The 15,650-nt window shown below is 36.8% G+C and overlaps 1 protein-coding gene across 2 annotated transcripts in view; it reads right to left on the bottom strand.

Annotated features, from left to right (window-relative positions):
* Positions 1 to 14,194, bottom strand: part of LOC127510587 (tripartite motif-containing protein 16-like) — a 295,864-nt gene extending 281,670 nt beyond the window's left edge. The window contains exons 1-6 of one of the 2 annotated variants that reach the window (XM_051890267.1): positions 13,252 to 13,982; positions 10,411 to 10,506; positions 10,091 to 10,324; positions 9,207 to 9,366; positions 9,006 to 9,053; positions 7,131 to 7,839 (exon numbers count right to left, since the gene is read on the bottom strand). In XM_051890267.1, the coding sequence (XP_051746227.1) occupies positions 7,316 to 7,839; positions 9,006 to 9,053; positions 9,207 to 9,366; positions 10,091 to 10,324; positions 10,411 to 10,506; positions 13,252 to 13,824 (1,635 nt within the window). In that variant the 5' untranslated portion in view covers positions 13,825 to 13,982 and the 3' untranslated portion in view covers positions 7,131 to 7,315. Of the gene's footprint in view, positions 1 to 7,130; positions 7,840 to 9,005; positions 9,054 to 9,206; positions 9,367 to 10,090; positions 10,325 to 10,410; positions 10,507 to 13,251 lie in introns of those variants that run through there. The other variant, XM_051890266.1, reaches the window with a different exon arrangement.
* Between the last annotated feature and the right edge of the window lie 1,456 nt (positions 14,195 to 15,650).

Here is a 15,650-nt window from a genome sequence, read left to right as displayed (position 1 = left end):
CAACCAAGAGCAACAATCTGCCTTTTACTGTCATTTTTAAAGCTTTCTATTAATTATAAAGCTTATTTATATTACATATTATCTGTATATATTTATAATGAGGACAACTAAATGAAAACATCTTACTATATAAGTGCAAGTGAAGTTAGTAGTAGTTAGTAGTAACACATACTTTAACATGTAAGCCCTACATGTAGTCATTTTTAAAGCTTTCTATTAATTCTAAAGCATATTTATATTACATATTATCTGTACATATTTATAATGATTTAAGCAAAGTGCTTAATAATAATTGTTGAACTAAAATTGTACATGTGTAAAGGATTAAGGGTATAATAATTACATAAATACATTTAAAAAAAAAAAAAAATGTTTTTTTATAAATAATTATTGCTAAAATCCAGACGATTTGTCTTCAAAATTCTTCTACTATGTAGTTAGTGTAACACTTAAGTTGGAGCAAGAGAAACTGGGGGTCTGTCTTGTAAAAAAAATTTTTTGTCTTTAACACCTATTCAACCTTTCCTATCCTCATGTTTAATTCGTTTTTTTTTTTTTTTTAATTCACTGGAGAATTTAGGGTGCGTTTACACGACAATGATGTACTAAAGATGGTCAAATATTTTCTTTAACATTTTTGAAAAGCTTCACATAACAAAACAATCCCGTTCATGTGTATCCGCAAAAATGCCAAAAAAAAAAAAAAAAAAATGCTGTATTCACGCCAAGCCAGTAGATGGCGATGTCACTTTGTAAAGAAACTACGCACCTATTCTTCTACTATGTAGTTAGTGTAACACTTAAGTTGGAGCAAGAGAAACTCCTATCCTCATGTTTAATTCGTTTTTTTTTTTTTTTTTTTTAAATCACTGGAGAATTTTGGGTGCGTTTACACGACAATGATGTACTAAAGATGGTCAAATATTTTCTTTAACGTTTTTGAAAAGTTTCACATAACAAAGCAATCCCATTCACGTGTATCTGCAAAAATGGCAAAAAAAATAAAATAAATAATAATGCTATATTCACGCCAAGCCAGTAGATGGCGACGTCACTTTGTAAAGAAATTACGCGCCTATAGACTTTTTTATTTATTAGGTTTCTCAACAAATATACACATGTATACAACCCTATTAACAACGTCACAAAAAAGTAATACGTACCTATAGACTGTACACATTAAAAGCATACGCATGACGTCACTGTTTTCACAAATTCACGTTTTTGTAGTTTACATGGAGACGATAGACGATTTACATGGTATAGTTTTCAAAAACTTGCACTCTGAAACCCGTTTTCAAAAATTTGCATTTTCAGGCCCCCAAAACGTTGTTTTAAGTTGAAAAGTGTCATGTAAACAGCCCCAAAGTCTTATAAGAACACACTATTCACAGACACATCAGCAAAAATAAATAAAATAAAATACAATAAATAGAAAATGAAAAAGAACAAAAAAATTCACAGAATATAGAAGCAAAAGAAACAACAGTATATAACAGAAGACCATTTCGATATAATACAAAAATAATAAAATAGTTTATGATTATTATTCTTTATTTAGATTATTATAGTTTTATGTAAAATTCATAATTGTTTTGATTTTAATATATTTTAATTTGGGGGGAAAAACACCCGTTTTATAACCGTTTTACAGCAAATCATGAGACTATAAAATAATTGAGTGGAATGTAGCTTTAGGTCAGTTTGATTATATAGTCATATTTTCAATGAATCTTTCCTACTGATACTATCATAAAAGTATTGACAATGTGGAAAAAGCCGGTCAGACTTGTTATAGAATTAAAAGCTAAGCTCCTTCAGTTTTTCCACCCATACCAATCCCACATCACATCTCATGACCTTTTCATGAATTCATCTTCATGATGGCTTAACTGAAATCTTAAGTGGTTTAGTAACTATTTCATTATGTTTTGAATTGAGATCAATCTGTCCTGATCGGAATCATATAATCACAGGTTTCAGGGAACTAGATGCGATGCACATCATAGATACAGCAGTGTGTAATGGGCGTTTCTGTCACTTTGCAAAATGTGTGTTCCCAAACATCTTCCTTTAAACACAAGATAACAATGCAGCTTTTATTGTTTTATCCTTGTGCTCTGAAACACAAGTCATTTATAATGTATGAAAAAAGAACCACGGTGGCTTCCCCGATTGCATCAAAATCCAATTATTATTGGAAATGCTGCTTAATTCATAAACATTTTATGTGATGTTTTTTTATTTCACGCTTAGGTTAAATTCGTAACTTTGGATGGAAACATAGTTAGTGTTCAGGATAATGCTGAAAGAGCTATTCCGTACTGTAATGACAATGTTTCAAACAAAAAAGGATTACTTCAAACTATAGTTTCTCATAGCCAGATCTATATAGTCTGTAGTCTCATTATACTTTAAAATTACATTATTATAGTATTATTTTAGTATTTATGTTATAGTTTGATTATAATTACCTCATCTGTCGACATGATGGCGGTAAATCGCAGAGCTTGTGCAAACATATTCACATCACTATGAGCAGATGCTTTCTTAACTGCTGTTTAAACATGTGAGTGTCTGAATGTTCATTAACAGTATGTCACAGCAAAGATATATTTCACTTAATGGCCACCAATAATAATGGTCGCTAATAATAAGGGGAAAAAATGTTAAGTCTTTTGTGGAATCTTTAACAGCAAGATGAAAAATAAGTGCTTTGTTACTGTACTTAGACACTCACTTTTGTCTGAGACAAGTACCTCATTCCATCCAGATTATTTCAAAATAAATTCAATTTCAATTTAAAAAACAAAACAAATTATTCATTACTTGCAGTTTGTCGTAAAATAGTAATAAAAAAAAGAAAGAAATCAGACTTTATGACTCCAGTCATGCCACATGTATTCTAATGCAGCGTTTCACAACCGGGGAGCTGTGTAAAAACTCCTTCAAACATTTTTAAATAGCTAAAATGTGTGTAAAAAAAATAATTTATTATGTACCATAAATCTCTGATGTCTTCAATAACAACAAATAACACAAATTTATAATAAAAATGTGAATCATAAGAAAAGTTGGTCTGAATTTTGGGTGGGGGTTGTGCATGATTTTATTTCCCGTGCTTCATTCCCAGTGCGAAGACATAGGCCACCTCTTTTTCATGGCTTGTTGTGCTTATGGTCCAATACACATTAAAATATTGTCACAACCGTCTTGACTCGCATTCACATAAAACACATTGGTTATAGTAGTGCTGTCAACGTTAATGTGTTTTTTGGTTTTTTTTTAGTTCAATGTGGTAAAAAGATTTCACACAGCATCCGTTTTTTCTATAATCCTTTGGCAAGTTACATTTTGTGATCACACTCTTCTTCGTGCAAATGCTTTTGAAGTCCCCCTGAAATCAAAATTTAAGTTTTTTAGCTTTTAGTATGAAGTAGCCTTAAAGGAACACTCCACTTTTTTGAAAATAGGCTCATTTTCCAACTCCCCTGGAGTTAAACAGTTAAGTTTTACTGTTTTCGAATCCATTCAGCCGATCTCCGGGTCTGGCGGTACCACTTTTAGCATAGCTTAGCATAGTTCATTGAATCTGATTAGACCGTTAGCATCACGCTCAAAAATGACCAAACTTGACTCTTCTGTAGTTACATCGTGTACTAAGACCGACGGAAAATGGAAAAGTTGCGATTTTCTAGGCCGAAGTTTCTCGTCAAAACTTCGGTCCAATCAAATGCTCTCTAGAATCTGAAGTCCCGCCCCCTCCTACACTGAAGCTGCGGCTGAATTCGGTCATTTGTTCACACATTTACTAGTTTCTACATGGTGAATGGCACATAGTGCACTATATAGAGGATAGGGAACGATTCAGACAGTGTAAATATGCTTTCCTTTAACGCGAATGAAGTCCGTGTTAGTGTCACATGAACCGCCGCAGCGCGAGCACAGTCTGCTCCGGTCCAGAGACACGAGAGCACAGAGCGGATCATATGCGCGAGTCGGCGCAGACCACAAAAGTTATCGGACCCATTTGAATTCTGCACAGAATGCTGTATATAAGCGATATAAAGGACATTATGAGGAGAAACAGATAGATATTAAAAGGAAACAGAGGTTTTACAGAATCTAATGGGGTGTTCACACCAGACGCGACTTGTGTGAATAAATCACGCTATTCGCGCGTAGTTGGACGCTTGAACATTTTGAGTTTACTCGCTTCATTCGCGTGTGAAATTCACTTCACAACAGATGCGAATTCACGTCATGATAGGGGCTCTCCCTCTCCTTTAAATATGTGTCCCTCAGACTCTTCCACTTCTTTCTGCACACTTCCTCTGAATAAACACATCAACTTGTCAGCGGGAAAGTAGTTGTAAAATATGGCGAATAAGCTCAATTTGCCGGCTTTAGCTAGCTTGTAGTCTCAATATGTGTATATATAGGTCAAATTGAGTAAAGAGTTTTTTTTTTTACAACTTACCAGATTGTCCGACCTCCTCACTCACTTTCTTTCAAGCAAGATCCTTTTTATTCCTGTTTCTATAAAAGTACAAAGATGTACAGCGATGATGATTTTGTCCTCCATTGTTGTTTCGGATTTCTGCTTCCACTCGGTACGTCGTAATCACGTCATTACTAGAGCAAGCTCCTGATTGGTTAACGCGGCGCGAATTTTTGCCAAAGTTCAGATTTTTCAACTTGCGCGATTCGCGTGAATCACATATTACGCGCGTCAAACACCCCAAACGCTCAATTTGCGCAAATCGCGCCGCAGGATGTCTATTCACGTCTTTGCATTGACTTAACATGTAAATCACTCACGCTTAACGCTTCATTCGCATATTGCTATTGGCTATTTAAAAAAAAGGGGCGGGGCTGTTCGATACATCGCCCTGTCTTCCTGTTTCAGTTGAAATTACGTCAACACATTGAATAATGTGCGTTCCAACACTCTTCAGTAGGCCTTTAAACTATTTAAGCGCGACAAGACAAACAAGAACGCGCTGTCTGTGAATGTTCTCACACACACAATGCACAGAAAGACACGCGCCAGAATCAAGTTGTCTTCATGCTTGAACGAATAATAACACACACAATTATGCCAAAATGTCAAGTTTGTCGAGTATACTCATAAGAGCAGTTAAATAAGTCTTAAATAAACGTAAAGAGTTGTGAGAAAAGGGGACGCGTGTGAAATCCGCGTCATGTGCAACCTGTTTGTTAAGGAACGCCATTTCTGGGTCCAAGACTCGACTCGTTTCACTTGAGAATGCCGTCTCTATGAGCGCTATTTAAATTTTTAAAAAGTTAAACATTTTATATACAGTCTACACAACAGTCTCCGTGCTCACAGTGCCTCAGACATTAATATTTTAACGATTTATAAGATGAATCACTGTCTGACTATCTGGGATTTTGGTATGGAGATAAAGGTTATGATTATAATTTTTTGGTAGTATTACACCACATTGTGTGGGTATATTAGCACTGTTTGTTGTTTTCTTGTGGTATGAGAAAGAGCGTTTGGACCCGAAAGCGCTGCCGCGTGACGTCAGACTTAACAACCGAACAGCGGCAGATCTTAAAGTTACAGCAGCCACTAATGCTGTCTGTCATTAATGTTAAAGAACAAAGGTTCTAAATTTGACAAAAACTAAAAGCATTGTATTTGGATCAAATTTGAATGTTAAATTAAAATTCAAACCACAGTTAATTATGTCTGTAAAGAGTGTTATGCGCAATCTAACTTCCGTTTTCGGCAAAACAAGTTAGATCGCTTCCGGTTTAGGTCTTTTGTATGTGCTTAATGAAAAATTAGCTGTTTTATTCAAGATAACCTAAAAGGAGCGAGCAAAGATGAGCATAACTCTAATGGAATTCCTGTTCTACTTATGGAACGAACGTGGCACCAGTTCCATTTTTTCTGTAAGTTGAATAGGGAAGGCGTAGGACATACAGCATAAGCTTTTTGAAGAATACTAAAGTGCGGTTTTGGCGGAAGCACTTGGAAGGTGATCATTTGTTTATATAAAGCATATACATTTACATTTTTTTCGAAAATGACTGATTGTTTCGCTAGATAAGACCCTTATTCCTCGTCTGGTATTGTTTAAAGCCCTTTGAAGCTGCACTGAAACTGTCATTTTGACCTTCAAAAGTTTGGAGTCCATTGAACTCCACTATAAGGAGAATAATCCTGGAATGTTTTCATCAAAAACCTTAATTTCTTTTCGACTGAAGAAAGAAAGACATGAACATCTTGGATGACATGGGGGTAAGTAAATTATCAGGAAAAGTTTATTTAAAAGTGGACTAATCCTTTAAGTTTAAACTGTATGTGGCATGTGACGATATCAATATTTAATTTAACGATAATTGCTGAAGCTTTTATCATGGTACAAAAGCTCTCACTGGGGCAGTACCCTTTCAAAAGGTACATCTTTGTATCTAAAGAGTTCATATTAGTACCTCAAAGGTACATATTGGTACCAAAAGTGTACATTTTAGTACCTAAATGGTACATATTAGAACATTTTAAAGTGTACCAGTCCCAGAGAGTGAATGTGCTTCTTTATCCACCCTTTGCCAAGCTTGCATTTATTTTCAATAAAAAATTAAATAATGTTCTAAAAGTGGAAATAAACTGTGAATGAGTGTTTAATAATATTAAAAGTGTTTATTTGGTAGGGTTAGGGGAAGGTGTGGGGAGGGTTTTTATTCTCCCAATAAGGCAGCATCCATTTAATCATTTTAATAAATGTAATTATTTACACTCTGATATTATTGCTTCCTTTTAATGTAAAGGTTTGTTTTTGTGAATTGTGGGGACATTCCTTAGGCGTAATGGTTTTTATACTGTACAAACTGTATTTTTTATCCACCTACCCCTACATCTAAACCTACCCATCACAGGAAACTGTGCACATTTTTACTTTCTCAAAAAAAAAAAAAAAAACTAATTCTGTATGATTTATAAGCCTTTTGAAAAATGGGGACATGGGGTAATGTCCTCATAAGTCACCCTCTTCTTGTAATACCTATGTCATACCCATGACATTATACAAATTTGTGTCCTGATGTGTCACAAAAATGCTCTCTCTCACACACACACACACACACACACACTGATCTCACTGTCTATATGAGGATTCATTACACACATTTATTCTGACATGTTATTTCACTGACAGAAGTTCAGCTGTAGTATTAATGTAATGAAGAGAAAATAAGAGACTCTATAACATCTCACTGTTACTGATTCATCATGAGCTCAAAGCATTATGGGTAGAATCTCTCTACAGTCTATTCTGATTCATCAACACAGTTTCACTGATGATCCAATATAAACACCAAACCCAGGATAGAGCGGTTGAGTGAATGTGGTCTGGACTGTGTGGATGAGGCTCATTGTGTCTCCAGAGACGCTGTAGAAGGACAGAGTTCCTGCACTGTGATCCACAAACACTCCTATTCTACTGATGATGGGCTCTACAGGGAGTTTAGTCACTATGTTATTGTGACTGAATGAGTAACTGGAGGGAGAGCAGATCAAACTCCAGGACTGATTATTACATCCAAACACACACTCAACACCCCGTCCCTTCCTGCTGATGCTCTTATATGACACTGATATAAACACATCATTCCCACTCCACTCAATCTCCCAGTAACAGCGTCCACACACACTCTCTCTACACAACACCTGAGAATAAAAATCAAATCTGTCTGGATGATGAGGATACGGCTGGACTGTGTCAGTGACAGTAATCACTCTGTTCCTCTCAGACAGATGGAGGTGTTTATTCACTGTGTTCAGATCCAGATTGAGCTGATGGGAATCTGATGGAGATAAAACACATCAGAATCAGGAATGATCAATCTGTCTGATATCTTGTGCAAAGCATTATTATTATCCATCATCTAGGTCATTTACCCAACCCAAGAAAATGGTTCTTTAAAATCATAGTGATATTTCACAATATTACTGTTTTATTACTGTATTTTGGATCAAATAACAGAAGAGACTTATTTCAAAAACATTAAAAAAACTTACCAACCCAAACTTTTATCGGTCATGATATATATATATTTTCTTTATAATATTTCATTTTGTGTGATTACTATTATTATTCACCTGTATATCATGAATTTTATATTATATATGAATGTCACTGAATGCCACATAACAGATTTGACTGGATAGTTTAAATATTATCATTAGTTTCCCAAGGACCAAAAAAAGCCAAGTGAATAAAAATTTATGAATGTTAAATAAATGCTTTCAAATTTGGCACTGAAATCTTAATTACGTAGATTATCACAAACTGCAGCCAATCAGCAAACAGGAAGCATTCATAATATTTTTTTTCCAATGAAAACGAGAAAAAACATATAGAAAAACAGTGTTATATTGTGTCTGAATGCTAAACGCAGAAGTTGTTTTCACTGGAAGTTCAGCAGCTGCGCTACAGAAAGCTGACAGAAACACTGAAGTAAACAGTCGTGGTGATGGAAATGAAACAGTCTGTTCTGGGGTCTGTTCTTTATATGTGGATTACTCAATTAGCTGGATTTCATTGTTGACTTTTATAAAGTATAATGCATTAAAACACAAACAACCAATTTCAGAATCTGCAAATATTAAAATGCATTTTAACTTTGGTTATAATTACATTTTTTCATAAATAATATATAATAAACATTATAAATACCTTTATGATGCATTATACATAAGGGCTTTAAGTCTTACCAAAATTTATTTTGCAAGTAATTACAAGTTTCATCTTGTAAATCTTTGGCATTTATGTGCTTAAACGCCTCCAAGAACTCCTCAACACCTTTTGAAGATATTGCTTCCAGCGACCGCTGATGTTCTCTGAACGACCCGTTGAGAAACACTAATTCACATTAAAACTCATAAAACTCTTCTGTCATGTATTCTTTACCTTCTACAGAAGAACATGATCACACTTTGAGTTTCTCTGCTTGTTTTCTTAGTGACTTACATTGTAGGAAGTCGTTCCTGGTTCTGGAAACAATGTTGGTGAAAGTGACTGTGGAAATCAACAGACATGAAGAGTGTGATTATCATGTCAAGAGAAAATGATCCCTGCATCCGTTCCTAAGACATTTCTAATATGATCTTCTACATGATATGAGATGATGGAGGATCATTTCTGAGAGCAGATGAATCTCCAGGACTTTACCTCTGTCAGAGATCTTCTTCAGCTCCTCTTTGCAGAAATCCTCCAGTTTGTCTCTCAGCTGACGGACAGATTCTCTCACAACATCAAAAGAGGAGAGAGAACTGAAGGGATCGTCATTTACATCTGTAGATTTAGGAGGAGCTGAGAGAGACTGGAAACTCTACAGAAAACAGAAATCAAAGCTCATCACCTCCACACTTCAGACCATAACCTGCACTACTGTCAGATTTGAGCAGCTCTTGTTGATCTTTAGTAACTCTCCTCAATCCAGCACTTTCACAGCATCAGCTTCATTCTTCTCATGTTCATTATATCATGTTAAAGCTGTAAGTATGTTTGACACTTACACTATATGTGAACTTTCTAAGAAAACACTTGATGATCAAACATCTGACAATAACATAAATGTAACAGATCAAGAGCATCAATGGAGTCACATGACAGGGTTGAGTAGATTTGATCAGGAAAAGCAGTTCAAAGGCAACGAGTAGATTGACCTTTATTTATAACTTGTGATCGTGTCCTAAGAGCCACTAACTGCTCAAAAGGTCAGGTTTTGTGTGGTTTAAATACGCTGAAGCATCACTAATATACAGCCAAATTCATTAATGTGTTTAAATATTAGTGAAGTTTTAAACTGTTTGCAGTCTGGAAACTCAATATATCTTTCAGAAAAATGAAGCAATTTCCAGAGCTGAACTGCGTTTGTAAGTGCGTCTCTTTCAAAAGAAGAAGATCAAATGAGAGTCTGACTGATGATTATATAATAACCGAACACACAGATCAACACTTCAGTCAACGGCTCATTCTGCTCTCATGAAATGTTTCTCTGTGAGTCTCTTGCTCAAGTCCACTATGATCCTGTTCTTCTAGATCTCTGTTACCTGCAGGAAATGGATGTGATCCTGTGTGTGTGAAAGCTGCTCCAGCTCAGCGTCTCTCCTCCTCAGATCATTGATCTCCTGCTCCAGTCGCTCCAGTCGTCCTTCAGCTCGACTCACTGCAGTCTTTTCCTGATCTCTGATCCGCTGTGTGGCCTCAGAGCGGCTTCTCTCAATGGAGCGGATGAGCTTAGTGAAGATCCTCTCACTGTCCTCCACTGCTGTCTGTGCAGAGCGCTGTTAGGACACACATCACAATCACACAGTGGCTTCAGTGAGTCCTGACTGAGACTTCTCAAACTTCTCTTCTTCTCCAGACTCACCTTATGAGACTCCACAGCCTCTCTCAGCTGCTGAAGATCTTTCTCTCTCTGCTGGATCCTCTGCTGGAACGACCTCTGCGTCTCCTTCAGCTGGTGCTAAAGGACAAACCAATAACAGGAGAAACATCACATAAATCATCAAGTAAACAGATATGAATCCAGTATCAGTGAAGTGCTGAGATTGAGGGGTTAAACATCTTACATGATAAGGTTGTAGGTTCAGTCACAAGTGTCAGCATTATTTCATCAATGTCTAGTTTTATAGGGATAGTTCACCCAGAAATGTCTCAATTTGCATATTATGGTATAATATGCAATAATAATATTCAGAATTAGAATTACTGTGTCCCAAATCATAGTACAAGTATTCGAAAGATACCCGGATGATCTACTATTACTGTTTAGAGTCCGAAGTGAAGATCGGTGCACACTCTAACGGATAATATTGACCACAACCCACTGTGCGATGGATGTGGATTTGATTATAACTGAAAAACAACTACAAACATGGTGGATGGACGAGTCATCTGCAATTTCAAAACCCAATTATTGAAACATCCTTTTCTCAAGATAACAGCTCTGAGTCTTCTCCTTTAATGCCTGATGAGTGTGGAGAACACCTGACATGAGATCAGAGATCATTCCTTCATGAGGAATCTCTACAGATCCTTCAGATTCCCAGCTCCATGTTGGTGCTTCTTCTCTTCAGTTCACTCCACTCATTTTCTTCAGGGTTCAGGTCAGGGGACTGGGATGGCCATGGCAGAAGCTTGGTTTTGTGCTCAGTGACACATTTTTGTGTTGATTTTGATGTTTGTTTTGGATCACTGTACTGATGCAGGGGCGGTTTCTTCATTAGGGCAATATGGCAACGCACCACCAAAGTGAGAAAAGGAGGGATTTTTTCAACCACAGTGTTACGCTAGCTGTCACTGCTAGGCTGTTTGTTCTGCCTCTGGATATAGTCCAATCAGTGCCAATCACGTTCTGTGGAGTACCGCCTCTTTTTGGGTGATTTCACTCTGAATTGCCCCGAGTGCTCTCACAGACTTCCATTCAAAAAACTTTTTTTTCGAACTGCAGGCACTGCAATGCATTCTCTATGGGTTCTGGGAGGGCTAGCACTAACGTGCCTTCGTCATCATACGTAACCTTAACTTGTGCAGCGATTGGTGGGAACGTCTCTATTAATAATCTTTAAGCTAAAGTGACATCCAATAATTTCCTCAGTGCATAACTTACATTTCACAGACATTTTCTCCATCTGTAAATGTTAGAAAGTCGAGAAAATATTTCCATTTTGCTGTGACAGGAGTAGAAGCACAAACTTCCGTGAACGAGCGCCACCGTGTGCATGCGCGCCAAACAGACGGAGCTGTGACTAAAATATACATTTACCTAAAATATTTGTTGTTGATTATTTGTTTTTGTTTGCGAACATAAATGTGCCATATGTAGAATTTCGATCCTACCAATAAGTGTATTTTTATGATAGCAGTAACTGTATTGTAGGGTAATCAAAATAGCCTAATAATTAGTCTGTGCTTTTTTATTTTCATTTTTAGTTTAGTGAATGTAACTTCTGCTTTAAAAAGCATTATTTTGTTTTTAGATTGTAGTGTCACAATGTTAGAATATAGGCCTCATGTAATTTGACCCCCCTTTTGCAAATAATATAACATAGACTACAAGGTTACATTCATGTTTGTTTTCATAGCCTTCAATATGAACATTGTAGGAAATTATTGGGCAGGATGTGAATTTGTTTTTTTTGTTTTTAATTAAATATATATATATATATATATATATATATATATATTTTTTTTTAGTTCAGATAGAAAAATGTACCAGATACCGAGATTATACATCGCCATTCAGCCCAAAAATAGAGATATGATTTTTGGGCCATATCGCCCAGCCCTATGGCATGCTTTAAATACTGAATTTTCCATGTTTTAGATAAGCAGTAATGATACATTACATGACATTATTTAACAATTAGCCTATTCTGCATCTCTAATTCTTTTTTTTTTTTTTTTTTTTCTGCCCCCCCAAAACATTTTAGCACCAGCCGCCACTGTACTGATAGAAGATCCAATCACGGCCCATTATACGATTTCTAGCAGAAGCGTTCAGGTTTTGATTTTTTATCTGTTGGTATTTGATAGAATCCATGATACCATGTATCTGAACAAGATGTCCAGGACCTCCAGCAGAAAAATAGGCCCACAACATTAAAGATCCAGCAGTATATTTCACCGTGGACATGGGGTACTTTTTATCCCTGTGTGCACCAAACCCATCTGGTGGGTTTGCTGCCAAAAAGCTTTTTTTTTTTTTTTTTTTTTCATCTGACCATAGAAGCTGGTCCCGTTTGAAGTTCCAGTCTTGTCTGACAAATGAATATGCTGGAGATTGTTTCTGGATGAGTGAGGAGGATTTTTCTTGAAACCCTACCAAACAACTTGAAAGGGTTAAAATACCTTCTTTTGTGTTCCTCAGAAAAGAAAGTCATACCAGTTTGGAATAACATGAGTAAATGATGAATGTGAACTTCTGGTTTAAAGGGGTCCTATTAAGGAGCCCAATCATTCATTCCTGTCAATCATCATTACGAGTGTATATAATCAGCAGTCATTGTGCCGTCCCAGTGACAATTCTTCCGGCATCCCTCCACCTCCCCTCTGCCGGATATGGTAAGGTGCAATACATTTATAACACACACACTCTAAGCAGAAGAGTGCAAACAGACATTAAACGATTTAAATGTATTCTAGTAGACCCCATAAACAAAATTATAATCCTGTAAATGATCATAACGTGACATCTTCAAGTTCATACCTGTTTCTCTGTCCTCTGTGCTGCAGCTGATACAGTGTTGTGGTTTTTATGTTCATCCATCGTACACAGCAGACATATACACTTCTGGTCAGTGCGGCAGAAAACCTCAAGGATCTTGTCGTGTTTCGGGCAGATCATCTCCTGCAGTCGTCCAGTGGCTTCAGTCAGATTGTGTCTCTTTCCTTTAAACCAACTCTCATGTTGTTCAAGGTGAATCTGACAGTAAGAGTTCAGACACACCAGACAGGACTTGACGGCTTTGTGTTTTCTTCCAGTACAGACGTCACACTGCACGTCTCCAGCTCCAGCGTAACAGTCAGCAGGAAGTTTAGTCTTCTTCAGTTTCTCCACCATTTCAGCCAGAATGGTGTTTTTACCTAAAGCAGGTCTTGGTCTGAAGGTCTGTCTGCACTGAGGACAGCTGTAGACTCTCTTCTGATCCTCCTGATCCCAGCAGCCTGTAATACAGATCTTACAGTAACTGTGTCCACAGTGGATGGTCACTGGATCCTTCAGGAGATCCAGACACACTGAACACATGAACTCGTCTTGAGATATTCTGGCTTCTGCCATTTTACAGCATGAATACAGAGACAGAAACACACAACAGCTCAACTACACTTCAGTTTCTCTTTCTCTGAACTCATGTGAGTCCTGTTTCCTGGTTCTGTGTTTGAGTGACGTGTGTAAAACAGGTGTGTCTGTAAAGCAGTTTCCTCATTCCTGGTCCTGAAGAGCCTCACTGCTGCTAAGTTTCTAGTTTAGTTCCTACACACATTGTGTTTAATCAGTCTCAGAAACACTATATGTTAGAAGCAAGACAGAATTATTGTTCCTTAAAGTCAAAATGAAATCCAATTCACCTTTTTTTTATTATTGAATATTGCAGTATTAAAATTATTTATCCATGCACAGCATTTCGTTAAATTCATGTGCGCTTGTAATCTTGAATCAAAATAACTTCCTCTCCCTCTTGCAGCAACATCTCCTCTCTGATGATGTGTTTACTGGCGTGAGGGCGGGGCAACCTGTCACTCACATGAGATCCACCAATAGCAAACCACAACCATCCAATCAATTCCCCATGGACAAAATCAAGCCCCGCCCAACATTTGTTCTTGTTCCAGAAGCCGTTTCACTCAGATGTCACAATTGGGAAGAAATTACTATCATAACTTATATTTCATGCTGACATTAATACCTCGTGAATGTTTTCACTTTGAGTATCGTTAAATATTTAGTCTTTTAAATGATAAATAGGGATTATTTTTGCTGTGAGTTATGTTTTCATACATTTAATCAAAGTTTGGAGTCTCGGATTATCAGAAAATTTACAGTAAAATCACTATACTTGACATACATTTTTAAGTGATGAACAAGGAAAGAAATATGGTTCTTTCTGGTCGTTTTTGACAACTTGCCATAATGCCACAAAGTAGAGCATACCTTGTGGTGGTGTTATTAAAAAATAAACTGTTGCAAATGTCTAAATGACACACATGTTGATTAAGATATTTTGGAGTTTGCCTGTTCCCAGCAGCTAGTTTTTTTTTTTTTTTTTAAGTACACTGTCAAGCCAGAAGGACCACGTGCTGTAATGGATGGACTCAGAGAGGTTGTACAGGTGATTTTGTGAGATCAACCACTATCACTGGTATACCCACAACACTCTACACTTTGAATCTGGTGGCAAAGAATATTTTTATAAGAGGAACGTATTGAGGAACTGATAGCCATGTCTCTACCTGTGCCCTGAGTTGCAAAACCTCTGGGAGTGAGCACAAGAACCATACGCCGAAGAATGTCAGTGTGGCAAGCAGGACGGTGGTGCGATTGATAATGAGTGTCACCTGAGTGCCACACCGGTCTCGTATCTATGAACTGCTCCATTGTAAACGTACAGAGCTTTCTGAACCACTGTCAGCAGGAAAATAAACAGGAAGTGTTTGTCAGATCTCACAATGGGTTTTGCAAGAGAACACAAAAGCTTTGGAAAATATTTTTTTCTCCCATCCCAAATTTGAACATTTTTCAATAAAATTATATTTGAATACAGTAGATTGACATCTTCACCCTTTATTCAAATATTATAAAAATATGTCAAAAATAAATATATTGCTTAGTTATGTTTGTAGTCAATTATTTTATTCGTGATAATGCATTGTAACATGCCAAATTATGCGGATATAATTTTTGGCCAGGCTCTCATACAAATAAATTAAAAACACATGCAAATAGAGAACTATTGAAATATTAATAACTGATACCACTTTTCCACTGATGCCAGTGCTGGAGCCAAAACCCAATTGGGAAACGGGCTTCGGTCTTCCACTGCAGGTGCCCAGTGCCACGGTCACCATCTCTCTCACCTTCCCTGATCTTCATTTCCCATCATCCCT

Source organism: Ctenopharyngodon idella, chromosome 4 (genome assembly GCF_019924925.1).
Source record: "Ctenopharyngodon idella isolate HZGC_01 chromosome 4, HZGC01, whole genome shotgun sequence".
NCBI lineage: Eukaryota > Metazoa > Chordata > Actinopteri > Cypriniformes > Xenocyprididae > Ctenopharyngodon > Ctenopharyngodon idella.
This window is presented reverse-complemented; position numbering and strand designations above follow the sequence as displayed.